Below are 14,949 nucleotides of genomic sequence, written 5' to 3'. Positions count from 1 at the left end.
ATTTGGTATCGGAGAGTGTGTGTATGGGGGTGGGGTGGGGGTAATGGCATCTAGCTTTTCAGTCTTTGCTGGTAGATCTGTGTCACATTTTGTGTCTGCTGTTAGTCTGTGCTTCTGCTACACCTTTTACTGTCTTCTGGATTGTTTTTACTTGCATGCACTAGGTTCTTTTTAATGGACCACTTTCTTGATGAGCAGTTTTCACTGTTACATCTGGACCATCATGCTGTTGCTTTGCTGTTGGACCTCATGTGTCAGCAGCATAGATTTCATTCTCTGATCTCTTTCTATGCACTCTGCAGTCTGACATCTCTGTCTTCTGTGTCTCTGCCACTGCTGGAACATTGTTTACCTCTTAAAAATCTTGGAATCTTGAGTTTGCCTGCACTATGATGGTTCATTGGGCTACCTCAAACTCATCTTATTTCACTGCACTGTTTGCCAATTCTTTTTTTATGCTAAGCTGCCCCAGCATGCATCCTGAGCAAGTTTTTCTATCTTCTTGCGTTTATGTCTGTTGAGGTATCTTTGTTGATGTGTTTTGTTGTCTGTTTATGTGTATTACATAAATGTCTGTGTATTTGGATTTCTTTTGTAATGCACATCGAGCATTCTGTTAAGTAGGGAAATGCCATATTCTCTTTCTTATTTTAACTTTATGTTACAGCATATTTCATTTTAATTAATTTCTTTTTAACTCTCCTTCACATTAATGGTGCTTGCCACAATACTAGCATTTAGTGCTGGTACAGAAGGTCACCCAGCCAAAATGTTTTTCATAAAAGGAATATGCTTAGCATTTGAAAAATAAACCCTGTAATTTGCACTCTGTGTTAAAGCTTTATTTATATAAATTGTATTACACACAAAATATATTTGAAACACTTGCAGACCTTTTCACTTCTGTGAACCACATTTCTGATGTTTTACACTGGTTTTTTTCATGCTTTGGGAAAATCTCATTTACTGTTTGATACAGAAAAGGTAGGGCTGCACTGCTCTTAATTTTATCCCTCTTCATTGTTTGCATGTGATAAATGAAAGATGCCAGATTAAGTGCATGACCTGTGTTCTTTTTTTAAAGAGGTTATAGATTTTTTTTATGGTTAGGTTACAGCGAACGGTGAATTTAGGTTAGGAACACAAACCCTATTTGAGAATGGGAGCATAAATCGGTTATCACCTGGCCATTATAATTTTTAAAAGATTGCTGTGGGTGTGTAATTATTGCTAACAAGTTTAGAAGGTTAAATGTGGATAGGAGGTATACTGGTTAAAGAACATGAAAGATTCTTAAATGTTCATGTCTTTTAATATAAGTAGATATGCTGCAAGTGTGAAGTGTGAAAAACAACCATTTTAGGGCTTAATTAGAAGATGCATTAAAGTTTACAAAAATTATATGTTGTTACTTAATTGCTTGGTATGAAGATAACATGTAATTTGGAAAGAGACCATTTTAATTAATCAATAGAAACCTTTTGTACATGTGCTGGTCTTGAGACTATGACATTCTTTTTGGCATTCTTTGGACTATGATTTCCCAGATTTTGACTTTGGGTTTTGGCAGCCCGTTGTTGGTGGATGTGAAGCTAGGTACATACGGATTTGAGGAAATACTTTTCTAAGTGGAAAATAGTTTTATCTGCAAAAGAATTTAAATTAAAGGAAGCAAACAAATTATGCTTTTCAAACTAACTTGCAGCTAGAGATTGTAAAGTGGTGCTGCATCATACAAAAGTTTGGCAAAGCCTAGAGGTGTGTTAATGTGAAACATAGTTACTGTTTTCAGATCTGGAATGCTGGGAGACAGGTAATTGTGGTTATGCAATCTTGCCTCATGTGTGACATTGGGATCTGTGCCAATATAAATAATTTGTTCTACTTGATTTAGGGTTTAATGTTGACATACTGAGCATGAAGTAATACCAAGGAAGAAGTTGGTGTGCTACTTTTTTAATGTATACTTTCTTATGAATAGATCCAGGTATCTACATATTTACAGGAACAGAGGTATTCTGTTTCATGAACATTGATATACACATATATTTGTGTGAGAACACATACACGCTGAAAGTTATTTGTCCCAATCACACCTTTGTTTGGAAGAAGAGGTGCAGAAAGATCAATGACTTAAGTAATAGCCACTCAGCCTTTCTAAAAATTTCTAATGGGTGGTGATGGTGATAGTGGTGGCCAAAAATTGTGCTTGTTTACGGAAAGTGTGTCAGATTGCATTGGTATAATCAGAAGCTATCAGACGTAGGTTAAAGTCCATATGAGCTCTTTCACCAAGTAGCTGTTAACTGGTATTCTGTGATGACAGGCTGCATCAGGTAGACACTTATTGGAGGGGTGATGCTGGGCAGATATGTGGCGACCTTAGAAGTCTGTCAGTGTAAAGGGGAGAATGTGTGATACTGGATGGGACCTGTAGCCCCCTCAAAAAAAGTGATAAACTAACTTTTGGCCCTCAGCTTTTGATGCTATCAGTCACGTACTGATAGCATTAAACAACTTCTCTGTCAGATAAGAGAGCGCACTTGCACTTGGTGGTAGTGCACCTGTAGCTGTAAACTAAGAACATTTGAAAAAAGAATGGTTATAGAAGATGTTAACTGAAAAGATGCAAATGCATTAAAAAATCTAGATGTGCAGTTTTTCCTAAAATGCTGAACAAGAGGTTTGTTAGTCAATGACAGAAGATCAACTTTATTAATTAATCCCAAGGTGCAGTTATACTCTTAAAGTGGGCTCAGATGCAAAAATAAGTTAAGCAAACAAGTGCTAGTTACAAGATAACAATGAGGGCGAAGTAAGGGTATGGTTCTGCATTTTGGAAGACACACCTACATCACACACCCATGCACGCACACAACTGACAATTCATCTCTGCTTGAGCAGCTGGGCTGCTAAAGAAACAAATGATTTCAAGTGCCTGTTACTTCTGCATACAGGCATGGCATACCTTTTACCAGAGCTCAATAAAACAAATTCTCCTGGCACTACATGCTCTGCTATGGACAAAATGCAAGACATCTTTCTGACAAGTTACTGATCACAAAGGAAGCTATATCCCTCTGCCTGATACCAATTACCTTAGAAAATATTGTGCCACAAATACATATGTGGATGTACATATGTGGATAAACAGACATAGTGCTAATGATCTCAGACACCATATTAAAGGTGTCTGGCAGTTGGGATTGTTTTGATATGTCCACACTATTCATTGAGCAAATGTCTATCATTTACAGCAAACAAATATTTATATTTGTAGTTGGATTCTTTCCTCCTATAGTCTCTTGACAAGTTCGGATGGTCAGGTAGTGCAAAACCTACCTGGTAATTGGGATCATCTTAAAGAAGAGGTGGCATATCCCTGCTTGGCAACATAACATGCAAATAAGAAGTGAATGTATGGAAGATTGTGTCATGCCATAGATAAAAGAGAGTGTGGAGTAATAGAACTGTTTGATAAATTTTGTTGCTTCCTTGTACAAAAGATAAGCGGCCCGGTGGCGCAACGGTTAGCGCTGTTAGCGCCTGTCACCAATACAGTGAAGGTTGGCTGCCCTGAGTTCATTTCTCGTCTCGGGCACGCTGTTCTTTCTCTGCACGTGGCACCTGTTTACAGGGCTGGCTGCTCTCCGCCAAGGACGGTCCCAAGCCCGGCTGAAAAAGGAGGAGGGTTGGGCGTGGGGCCAGCACCCCCACCTCGTAAAAACAAATCCTTGCTACTAAAACATCGACAACAGTAAACTGTCGTCGATGGCCTATGCACCTGGAGGTGCGAAGGGCAAAATTTTTTTTTTTTTTTTGTACAAAAGATCCTGCAAGTCCAGATAGTATCAAGGGCACAAGAAAGCAAGATTAAAAAAAAACAACCGAGATATTACTCTGTTACCTGACAGCATTTCCTTGCTTGTTAACAGTTGGGAAGTTGCTAAGGCTGGCCAAGTCCTGCCTGTATTGGTTTCTGCAGATCAGTTTCAGCTAATCTATACCAGCTCCACAGCTAATCTTAGCAAGCTAAGATGGTTGTGATGTGCAGCTGTCACAGTTTTTATGTTTTATAATAGTCAATTGATAATAAAACTGAAATCATGTCACTGAGAATGAGAAAATATAAAACTAAAAAAATTAACACTGAAAAAGAGATGCTGAGCAAAGACCCACTGATAGAGACAGACCAGAGCTAGCAAAAAGGTGGGTGGAGGGAATAAGGAAGGAGTTTTGAAACACTATAATCTGTCCCCATTTTGTCATTGAATCCAGCCTCATCCCTGTTGATTACTTAAACTTCTAACCATAGAGAATGTGCTCCCTCCCTGCCATCTCTATTCCTTTAGTCACCCACTAGTCTTCCTACTCATAAGTCCTGATCTTAAGGTCTTAAATACAAGATGCTATTAGTTGAGTGTTATTTTGAAAAAATGGTGAACACTGGTAATATAGCTGGTCATCAGGATGGCTTTTTAGTTAATGTATAGTGAAATCAGTAGTGATGTGGAGTTTTATCTTCCAGAAATCTGATCCGTAATGGACTATGGCCCACCTCTCTCTGGAACCTTGCTGTAGTGGTTCTGGCTCTTACTTGTATACAGCAGTTTCCCTTTTCATTCATGGTCTCCTTTGCAGAGGCTTTGACTGCTTTTGCTGAAATGCTTCCTTTACCAGCAGGTGAGAATTCTTAATAAATATGCTGAAAGCTACTGTCAGGAAAAGAAACTGTGAATGATGTGTACATCAAGAGGATGCTGCATAAATGGTGGAATGGGAAGAATTCAATCTGTTTTATACCATGGCACATCCAAACCATCAACACATTTTTATGCTAGCTTAGACCATCACCAGTGTTGTTGGGTAGTTAGTATTAACAGATTATTTTTGAAGGAAGAGGTGTTTTGTAATTTTTTTCTTAAAGAGTTTTCATGCAAAGAGACTGGGATCTGTAGAACTGGACAATTTAAGTTTGAAACGCATGTGAAAGAAAATTGAATGATTGATTCAATAGATTCAATGAATGAATATTGTGTGTTTTGCGCTAACATTTTTTTCATGCAAAGAGATCAGTATTAGTAGAATTAAGTGTGAATGTACATGTGAAGAAGTGTACATGGATTAATGTTTTCATGTAAAACAAGGTTTACTGTCTCTGCTTTTATATCTGTTTAGGGGTTCCTCTTTTAATAAGAGAGATGGCAGCTTCTTTTCTCTGTGGTCTTTCTTTCTTTATCATTGTTCTTCACCTGCGCCGTTACCTTCTCCGTATGTTGCTGGCTTACAGAGGTTGGATGTGTGAGTACAAACTTTAACAGCTTTGCATTTCTCAGGCGCTTTTTGGAGTGTGAATCACAGACATGTCTTGCTAAAGAGAATACAGTAGCCATGTAAACTGTAGTGGTGTTTGTTGCAATGTATCGTGTTTTTATGCTTAAAAGGAAAGATTTACACCAGTGGTTCTCAACCTTTTACAAAGGTACGTCCGCGCGGCCCCCTTAGCCAGCAATGTAAGCTAATTTCACTAATACCGGTATAAGAAACTTTAAAAAAATGACCACCTTCGCGCCCCCCTTGTAAGCCCCACAGGTTGAGAACCGCTGATTTACACCCTTTGGTATTCAAATGATGTGGATTAGATTGGGATTAAATTACTGCCTTCCCATCTGTCTGTCTCTCTCACACACATACAAGGTTAATGTGATGTAAGACAAAACTTAACCTTAGTGTTAAATAGCTTGTATACAGTATACTATGCCATGCTATCTTTTGATGTTAGGTAATGAATGTTGGGACAAACTGATGGCGATCTATATGAGTTATATCACTCCCATATTCTCAGAAAAAACAATAGAAAGGAATGTAAGACAAAAACTGTCTGTTGAATTGGTGTCTCATTGTTTTCAGATGAGCCACCAAGAAAACAATCAGCTGTGACTCTGGCATGGGGAGTGCTGGTTAGGCTTGTTACGGGCAGCCACCCAACACTGTTTAGCTACCAAAGAAGCCTTCCTCGCTTGTCGGTATGCCTGTATGTTTGTTGCATATGTTACTATCACTGTGTGTGTATGTACACACAAACCAGGTACAAAAGCATATGTACATATTTAAATACCTCCATGTACTTCCCTGATGTGAGTGATCAGGTTGTTTTATGAAATCTGCTTGGTTAAATATAAATATTATTTACATTTGTCACTTTATTTATGATCATTATTATTTGTAATGGCCTTGCTTCTCTCTGTAGCACTGCCACTGGTTTAAATTAATGTTTTATATTATAGGTTCCCCCATTGAAGGATACATTAAACAAACTGCTGGTCTCACTGAAGCCGTTGTATATAGATCATGAAGATGAATTTACCAAACTGAAAGTGGAGGCTGCAGAATTTGAGAAAACATTGGGCCCAAAACTCCAGAATGCACTGGTGTTGAAGTCATGGTGGGCACCCAACTATGTATCTGATTGGTGGTGAGCTGTTTTCATTGTCATTTACTTTTCTTTTTATTTTACCATATGAAAGTGTGAGTAAAGTAAAATATATTGACACCATTAGCTAGGTGGACACATCAGCACAAGATGCTACCTTGAGCCTTTAGCATCTGATGTTTTGTGCTTATCTACTGCTGCAGGGAGTTGGAGTTAAAAGAATCATCAAGAAAAGATATCTTCTGTTAGCTTCTCATGAGCTGTACACATTCATTCATCCATCCCTTGACTGGTACCAACTGATGAAGGGTTATGCTAGTTTGCTGGAACTTGTTGTCATTGGGGGAACAACTGGCTAAACACAGCTTACCAAGTATGCAGTAGTAAGCAGGTTCTGCAGGGACCAACTAGTCCACTCCAAGCCAGTTCTTTCTCTGTCACTTCGACTCCACCTCCAAGGTACCCTGACAGACTGCCTTAGAGTGTTATACCTGGTCACATGACTGAGCCAGATTAGCTTGTGTTGCAAGAAGATGTTCCTGAAGTCCCACAAAGATGATAACTGTGTCACTGATTTTGTGTTTCATGTAGGACATTCAGAGCAGCCTCCTCATGGCTTGTTCTCAAATGCCTGAATTCTTCTGTCTTTATCAGCAAGCAGAGTCGACATTTCACATATATAGTGTAGAACTGGAGCTATGAGGCACTTTTACACTTTGTACTTGGAAGCAAACCTAATGGGGCTGCCGCACCTGATCTTTTCCAACCTGGCCTTCATTGCTTTTGCTGTTGCAATTCTTATGTTGATACTTGAGGTGCAGCTGCCATCTTTGGAAAGGGTGGCTCCCAAATACTTAAAACTCTTCACCTCTGAGGTGTGCTCCATTCATGTGGATCTCTACTAGTTGTTGCCATTGGCGTTGTTAACTATTACTTTGCTTTGTTGTTGCTGGTTCATTCCATATGCCCTCACACTATTTCTTAGTCTTTAGGAAAGATCTTGCAGTTTGATGCTGGTTCCCACCATCAAGTCAATGTCATTTGCAAAGCAAATGTTCCACAGGTGCCTCCCACTGATGGAAATTAATGTGTGATGATCATGAAATGTTTCTCACCTAATGTTTTCCAAGATGTTGAACAATATAGGTGATTGGGTGAGTGGAAGTACTCTTGGTGGATGTCCACTGTTGTTTGAAAGAATACTCCCAGTGGGTTATAGTGTATTACTGAATTACTTAGCTTTTATGGTTCTTCATTGACTTAAATGAGGCCATCTTTGATGTACTTTCCTATCACATGCCACATCCTTTTGTGCCATAGTCTGTCAAAGTCTGTTTAAAGTCGATGAATGTCACTAGATCAAAAGCATCAACAAAAATCTGAATTTAAGAAATAAATATAATATTAGAAAAATAATCAGCAAACAAAATGACTAATTTACAACATACATTTAAACACATGAACAGTAAGTCCTCCCCAACCCCTTTCAGAATAAAAGTCTTTCATTACAATTGACTTTGTATCAAGTCTGCACTTGAAGTCTCCATGGTCAGGTCTGAAGCTACATCAAAGAAACCCGACACTCAGTATTTTCCCAGTAGCTGCACCTCTTAAAGTACAGCAAGGTCCAATGATGAGAATAGATAAAGGAAGAAAACAAACAAACAATAAAAAAACCTTTACAGAAAATGACATTCCTTAACATCTAACTTTCAGGTTAAATCCACTACACTACTATTTTAGTATTCTCTAATAATTCAATCAAAAACTTACAGAGCAAGATTTAAGAAAACAAAACTGAGGTGAACTCACATTAACAGGCTTTACCTGAATAATTGACACTTTTAATAAGTGTGTTCAGAACTTCACACACACTGCTGAAGAAAATGGTCAGGTTCTTCCCCCTTCCCAGTCAAGGACACACAGCAGGCAGCAAAGATCACCCTTTTTACCTCAAAGTAATGTCCCTTAATGAAACCGTTACTTCAAGAAAAAGCATCCATCATGAGATACTCATACCCACACTCGTGTCCACCATGCACACACCCACACACTCCCATGCAAAACACTTGCCATCCACTGACGTTATCCATTTCTCGTTCTCATTCAAACAAATAAAAAATAAACAGAACGTTTGTGACAATGGAAGAAATCTACATGTAGATTTTGTTTTGTCACAATGCATCAGTGGAAGATCTTTTGTTCATTTCTTCTCTTGTCAGCCAGCGTCACCAAATTTACCTACTGTTCCTGTCCTCTGGGCCATTAAAGCTACACACATTGATTGTTTATTTGCTTTGTAGGCAGAAGTATGTGTACCTGATGGGCCGCAGCCCTCTACCCATCAACAGCAACTACTATATTATGGACCAGTGTAACTGGACACCCACAACCTCACAAACTACAAGGTCAGAAGATGTGAATTATGTATAATTATATGAAAGTTTAAGCATTATTTCTGCTTTGTACAGTCATGAAGCTGTTGAATATTTTGACCTCAGAATGTAGATTTAGAGAAACAGGATAAAATCACTTGGGCCTGGAAAGTGCAACGTGAAGTAACCAATTGTCTTGCACCGAATTTTGTACTCTGCATTCCAGATTGGTATCCTGGGACGATGAGTGAAATTCCTGTTAATGCTGATTTAAGCATAAAGATATTTTTTAATGTTCTTATAAATGTTGTACAGTTATGAGAGACATTATTGGCAACAGTAAAAAGCAGTTATGAGCCATTTTATTGTGGAATGTAAGAATGTTCCAGAAGTAATTTTTTTGGTGGAGTCATAGGGTTTGCAAGAGAGGTACCATTGGACAGGTCCATTATAGATGTATGGATGTTGCAGAGCGGCCGCTGTCCTTTATCAGATTATGTTGGTAAAGCAGATGATTGAGAGGCAGTCAATGGAGCCACTTGTTATCCGCAAGACGATACCTATTTGCATGGCGCAGTATGAAAACATCTTTTGTACAACAAGGTAATGCTATTAATTTGTGCTTTTATGTGTTTTTAGACATTTTCTTCTTTTATATGTGTTTGTGTGCTCACGTGAGAGAGAGAGAGAAATTACAATTTTATCAAGTAACCCTTTAATTTATTTCAAGAGGGCTTAAAATAACGCAACAGAATCGAGTATGTATCACAAGTTACATATAGAAACAGACCTAATTAAATAGCCAACAATTAATTTAAATATCAAACTTTGAACGCCTTGTGGATGTAATTTGGGTACGTTGACAGATGTGTTCTTATTAGATGAATAGCAGGTGGATATTGGACATACTTTTATAGAATATGCTTCTTTCTCAAGACATATTTTTATAGAATATACTTCTTTCTCAAGTCTCTGTACCTCAGACAGAAGAACATAAAATGCAGTTTTGAATTTATAACACCTAGATGAAAGAGCATTAACATTAGTGGTAATAAAAAAAAATGCAAACAATTAATAATATGGCTTGAGACATGACATGATGTGCCGAAAATGAATTAAACCTTTAAACATTAATCATTGTTTAAGTAAAAAACATAGTTGTACAATAAATAGAAATTATCAGCTACCCACTTCCTTTTTTCCTTTAGATGTATATTTAACAACATATTATATGTTTTATGTTGGATTTAATCTGTTGGCATTTAAACACACTGGAGGCCAGAAACAAATACATTGAGTATAACTAGCAGCTGGATATTAATAGAATATTTGACTGTTTCACCATAGATCAGTGCATTAGATGTTTGAGAACTGACATTTAAAATCACTGAGAGATTGGGTGTACTGTGCTTTTTTGTGTGAAAAGTATTACTTGATTGAATCAAAAATTGGAAATTATCAGAATGTAGCCCATATTATATTATAGATTTATATGATACCCTAAAAGACAAACAGGGACATGTGAAGGTGTGTGAACATTTTGATTTGCTTTATCTGTTTTTTTCTGAAAAGACAAAAATTGGAGGTTGGGAGGTGCTGTATGAGTAATACTTCAGCATGTAGAGATAATGGATTTTTTTATTTTAATTATAACATGGTTCTTTTCCTTGATAAGAGTTGTAGAAGGTGAGAAGGAGTGCTAATTTATTTACAGAATACCAGGAGAAGAAATTGACACCCTGCTACATCAAGAAATACTGGATTCAAGGGTAAACTATTGCTCTCTGCAGTTTTTGATGACTTATTAAAAAATACACTGATGTGTATATCTTTTATGCCATCATTCATTGCTTTTTATTCCAAGCTTTTGGAATTCACAGCTGTCAATAAAAGCAATCTTTCTAAACTTTGAAATCTAGAAGTATTACGAACCAAAGAACTGCGCAGCTCTACTATCATGGCCTATATGACAAATCCTAAAATCATTCAGATTAAGCTCATTCCTATGCTGTATCGTGTAACATGAAACATGTCTGAGATTTTAGGATATGTTAATGAAAGCAAAAGATTGTCAAAGACATGTGAATTTTAAAGGTATGCCATATTTGTTGGCACTGGTAGGTGTTGTACAAATGGGAGTGGGGATGAGGGAAAGACAGTCCTGACTGACTGCATGTGTATGCATCTGTACAGCATGTGGCCGTGTACTGTAAGGGTGTCATGTACAAAGTGAATGTGTATGATCACCAAAGAAGAATCCTGGCACCACAGACTCTAGAACAGATGTTGGATTGGATTGTTAAAGATGCAGAAAACTATCAAGGTAAATATTAACAGAAATTTTCTACTCCTGCAAATTTTCAAATGGTAATGCTATTTTCCTTACATCAGTATACACTCCATTGAAATTTTTCTGTATGAGCTCTTTCATTCCCTTGTACCTGTCATTTGTATTTTGCCACACTGTTCTAGGACTGAGTTTGCAGTTTTTATTGCTTTGCTTTGAAAGACACAATGTTGACAGACATTTAGGATGTGAGACTGCCATATAAAGTGAATCACCATGTCTGGTTAACATTATCAGGTGGTTGCAATTTTTAGACTTTCAGGTGTGTGCATGTACCTCTAGTTGAAATTGCATTTTTATGTAATACACTTGCAAGCACTTTTATTCCTACAAAGAGAGTTAAAGAGATGGCACCACAGTTAACATGATCTCTTAGTTGTATCTTTAACACTGGTAATAATGGTCTAATTTCCATTTTTACACATTGCTTTTTGTTTTCATGTGGACCACAGAGGAATATACAGAGGAACAGAAAAGTATAGCAGCTTTAACATCTCTGGATAGAACAAGTTGGTGGAGAGTACGCAAAGAACACTTCGGTTCTGGGATCAACAAGGAGTCCCTGGATACTGTGGAGTCTGCCATATTTTTTGTGAGCAAATTGCATGCAAATTAATAGCTTCAAAAATAATAGCTTTAACAGGTTAATAAAACTAAAAAGTTCCACAAACTGGACTAAATATGATCTTCAATTAGCCATGTGTTGGTAATCAGCATATAAACTTAATCAGACTCAATTTATGAGCCACTGAGCAGGTGAAGCTGAGCAAATATTAGAGAACAAAACGATTGAAGCATATCAGTTATTACCTCATATGGAAGAAAGCTGTCAAATTATGGTAGCCCGACAATGTTATTTTAGGATGGGGCATTTTCAAATCAAAATTATTCAGTTATTCAGAGGACCCATCACTTACAATTTTTATAGTGTGTAAAGTAAGTTTTCCTACATATGTTTCAGCAAACAAACCTTGTGTTCCAGTTAGTTTTGGAGCTTAGTGCATTTTTCACAGATCCACTGGACTATAAGGTTTTGCAGGTTAAGATGGCCTTGCTGAACATATTGCTGAAAGGGCATTTTTTTCCCCTCGTTTAGGTGGTGCTAGACTCTAACTCATTTCCACACCATGCTTTATCTGGACGTGGATCATATTTATTACATGGAGATGGACGGTGCCTGTGGTTTGACAAATCCTTCAACCTTGTTGTCTTTGAGAATGGAAAGATGGGTATAAACTGTGAACATTCACATGCTGATGCACCTGCTTTGGGACACATGATGGAGTACAACATGTTACAAGAGTGAGATCTCAGTCGTCTAGTCAATAATGTAGTATATAATGTTATGATTTTGAACATTTATAGATGATTTTGGATTAGTATTGTGTCAGTTTTGCACATAAATACAACTAAATTTTGAAAAAGTTGTCAGACCAAGAACATGTCATAATGAAAGAACATCAAACCAGGAACACAAACTTGAGGAAATGTAAAGATCATCTGTCCCTTCATTTATCTTGATGTTTAGAAATAATATTGATGGTTGAAAACATGCTAAAGTCCTGATATGTTCAGGGCTTACACAATCCACTATCCAGACCGTGTTACTCCTGTTACTAATGCCTCAACAAAATATCAGCCACCCATCCGTTTGATTTGGGAGATTGGACCAGTTCTGAGAGCCCAGATTTTGCGAGCACTTTCATGTCATCAGCAGGTACTGTTTTGATTCATTGCAGCATTGAAGTTATTTTTGAAGTTATGTCATGTGCCTGCTATTTAGGGATGATTGTTATTGTCACAAGCACTGTTTCTCTCCCAGAGTTCTTCTATACTATGAAGTTATTATGTAACTGTTGCAGTCATGATACTGTATTTTATCTAGTATTTCTACCATATCTGATCCCAGTTGTCGTTGGTTGACATGGTTTGAATAGAAATCTCTTACTAATTAATACAGGTGAATATTCATAATGAGCAAAGCATTAAGAATGCTTCTGTTTTATCTTTTGGGAATATTGCACATTTTGTTAAACTGCAGTTTTGTTAAGGAGAAAGAATATGTATGTGTATATTAATGTGTGTGTGTTCAGATGCACACGCATGTATTTAATGTTTTTAGTGTACTAATTCATGTATATGGAGTCAAATGCTTTCTCATGACCTCATAAAATGTTTCACTGAAGTATGTGTATTTTTACATGAACAGAACATAGAAAACTTGGACCTTGTTCTTGCTGATCATAATAGCTTTGGCAAAGGATTTATCAAAACATGCAAGGTATGCCATAACTTTTGTAACGATTTTGCTTTTAACATTATGTAGACAAATGGAACACATCCAAAAATTAAATAAAATTCACATCTATGATACATCGCTTTTCAAGACTTTTCCTATCATTTCCAGGTTAGTCCTGATGCATTTATTCAGATGGCATTGCAGGTGACTTACCTAAAAAATGCCGGAAAGCAAGCATTGACTTATGAGGCCTCTATGACACGTCTTTACCTGCATGGTCGTACAGAAACTGTACGCTCTCTTTCTGTGGAAGCAGCTGCCTTTGCTAAGTAAGTTGGTGAGGTCTTTGTTCTTTAAGCTAGGATGTTTTTTCATCAGTTTTGAATGCAATTGTATTTAACTTTGACCTTTCACATATCTTTCTTCTTAGAAACCAAAGAGATAGACTGTCCAAAATTGTCTTAGCAGCTTCCCACTTTCCTGCATAAACAGCATTGGACTGATGAGTATAGGTAGACACATGTTTATCATATTTTGTGTTTGTATTTTTTGGACATCTTATATTTCATGTGTGTGGAAGTTTCCAGATGTAAAGTTCTTCATAGAGCTGGCTTGTTAATACAGGGCATTCAAGCTAGCAAAACAGGTAGTAAGATTGCATCACTTGTAACCTCAAAACAAAATATGATTAGTGGCAGTTGTAGATTGATGTTTGTGTAGCATCTCATAATACGACATAGACTGTAACTACATTAAAAGTTAAAATTTTAATTTCACGATTTTGTGTTTGCAAGAAGTAAAGATTGATAAGTGATTTAACACCTTTCAAACATCCAACACTATCACAGGATCTTTCGTGTCTTTACCCTATTCTGAAGAGTCTGCATCCTCGACAGTGACCATTGTACTTTTTGTTGTCTGTTAAGTCTATAACCACCTTGAACTTTAAATTGCATCACTTCCTTAGAATAGTTGCTTTTGTTTCATTGACTTTTTAAAATAGAAAATCCACATTTTTTCCATTTTAGAAATTCAGTAGCTTTTTTATTTTATGTTTTTTTAGAGCTTTTGTTGATAAGACAGTCAGTGCAAAGGAGAAGCAGAGGCTGCTGAAGAAAGCTTGTGAGAATCACCAGATATTGTACAAAGATGCCATGAATGGCAAGGGCATTGATCGTCATCTTTTTGCTCTCTATGTAGTTAGCCGAGGCCTCAACGTGGTTTGTATATTATTCTTGGTTTCCCCATACTTTGTGTGAACGTGTGTGTGTGCAGGTGGGTGGATTGGAGGGAGAGAGAGTAGGTCATGTAATGTGAATGGCTAATTGGATGTAAAGGCATACTTTCTAGATAGCATGTTAGATATTTTAATTTTGAAATGCAGTAAAACGTCCTTATTAAGACCTTCCCTATTATGACTTTGTCTTAGTTATGACCCAAAATTGTTTTATGGACATATTTCTCTATCTAAACATCATCTCTATTACAGTTATCTCCCCAACCTGACTTACAACCAAGTTTGTTATCTATTACAACTTTTTTTTTGCTGAAGTTG

The 14,949-nt window shown here is 37.1% G+C and overlaps 1 protein-coding gene across 4 annotated transcripts in view; it reads left to right on the top strand.

Moving 5' to 3' along the window:
- Nucleotides 1-14,949, top strand: part of LOC112556501 (carnitine O-palmitoyltransferase 1, liver isoform-like) — a 28,789-nt gene that overhangs the window by 9,362 nt on the left and 4,478 nt on the right. For 3 of the 4 annotated variants that reach the window (XM_025225571.1, XM_025225573.1, XM_025225572.1), the window contains exons 2-15: nt 4,529-4,683; nt 5,179-5,301; nt 5,911-6,026; nt 6,288-6,475; nt 8,737-8,841; nt 9,280-9,411; nt 10,523-10,577; nt 11,002-11,131; nt 11,608-11,747; nt 12,252-12,457; nt 12,731-12,872; nt 13,365-13,436; nt 13,563-13,723; nt 14,458-14,614. In XM_025225571.1, coding sequence (XP_025081356.1) covers nt 4,529-4,683; nt 5,179-5,301; nt 5,911-6,026; nt 6,288-6,475; nt 8,737-8,841; nt 9,280-9,411; nt 10,523-10,577; nt 11,002-11,131; nt 11,608-11,747; nt 12,252-12,457; nt 12,731-12,872; nt 13,365-13,436; nt 13,563-13,723; nt 14,458-14,614 — 1,882 coding nt within the window. The other variant, XM_025225574.1, reaches the window with a different exon arrangement.

Source organism: Pomacea canaliculata, linkage group LG2 (assembly GCF_003073045.1).
Source record: "Pomacea canaliculata isolate SZHN2017 linkage group LG2, ASM307304v1, whole genome shotgun sequence".
NCBI classification, from domain to species: Eukaryota; Metazoa; Mollusca; class Gastropoda; order Architaenioglossa; family Ampullariidae; genus Pomacea; species Pomacea canaliculata.
This window is presented reverse-complemented; position numbering and strand designations above follow the sequence as displayed.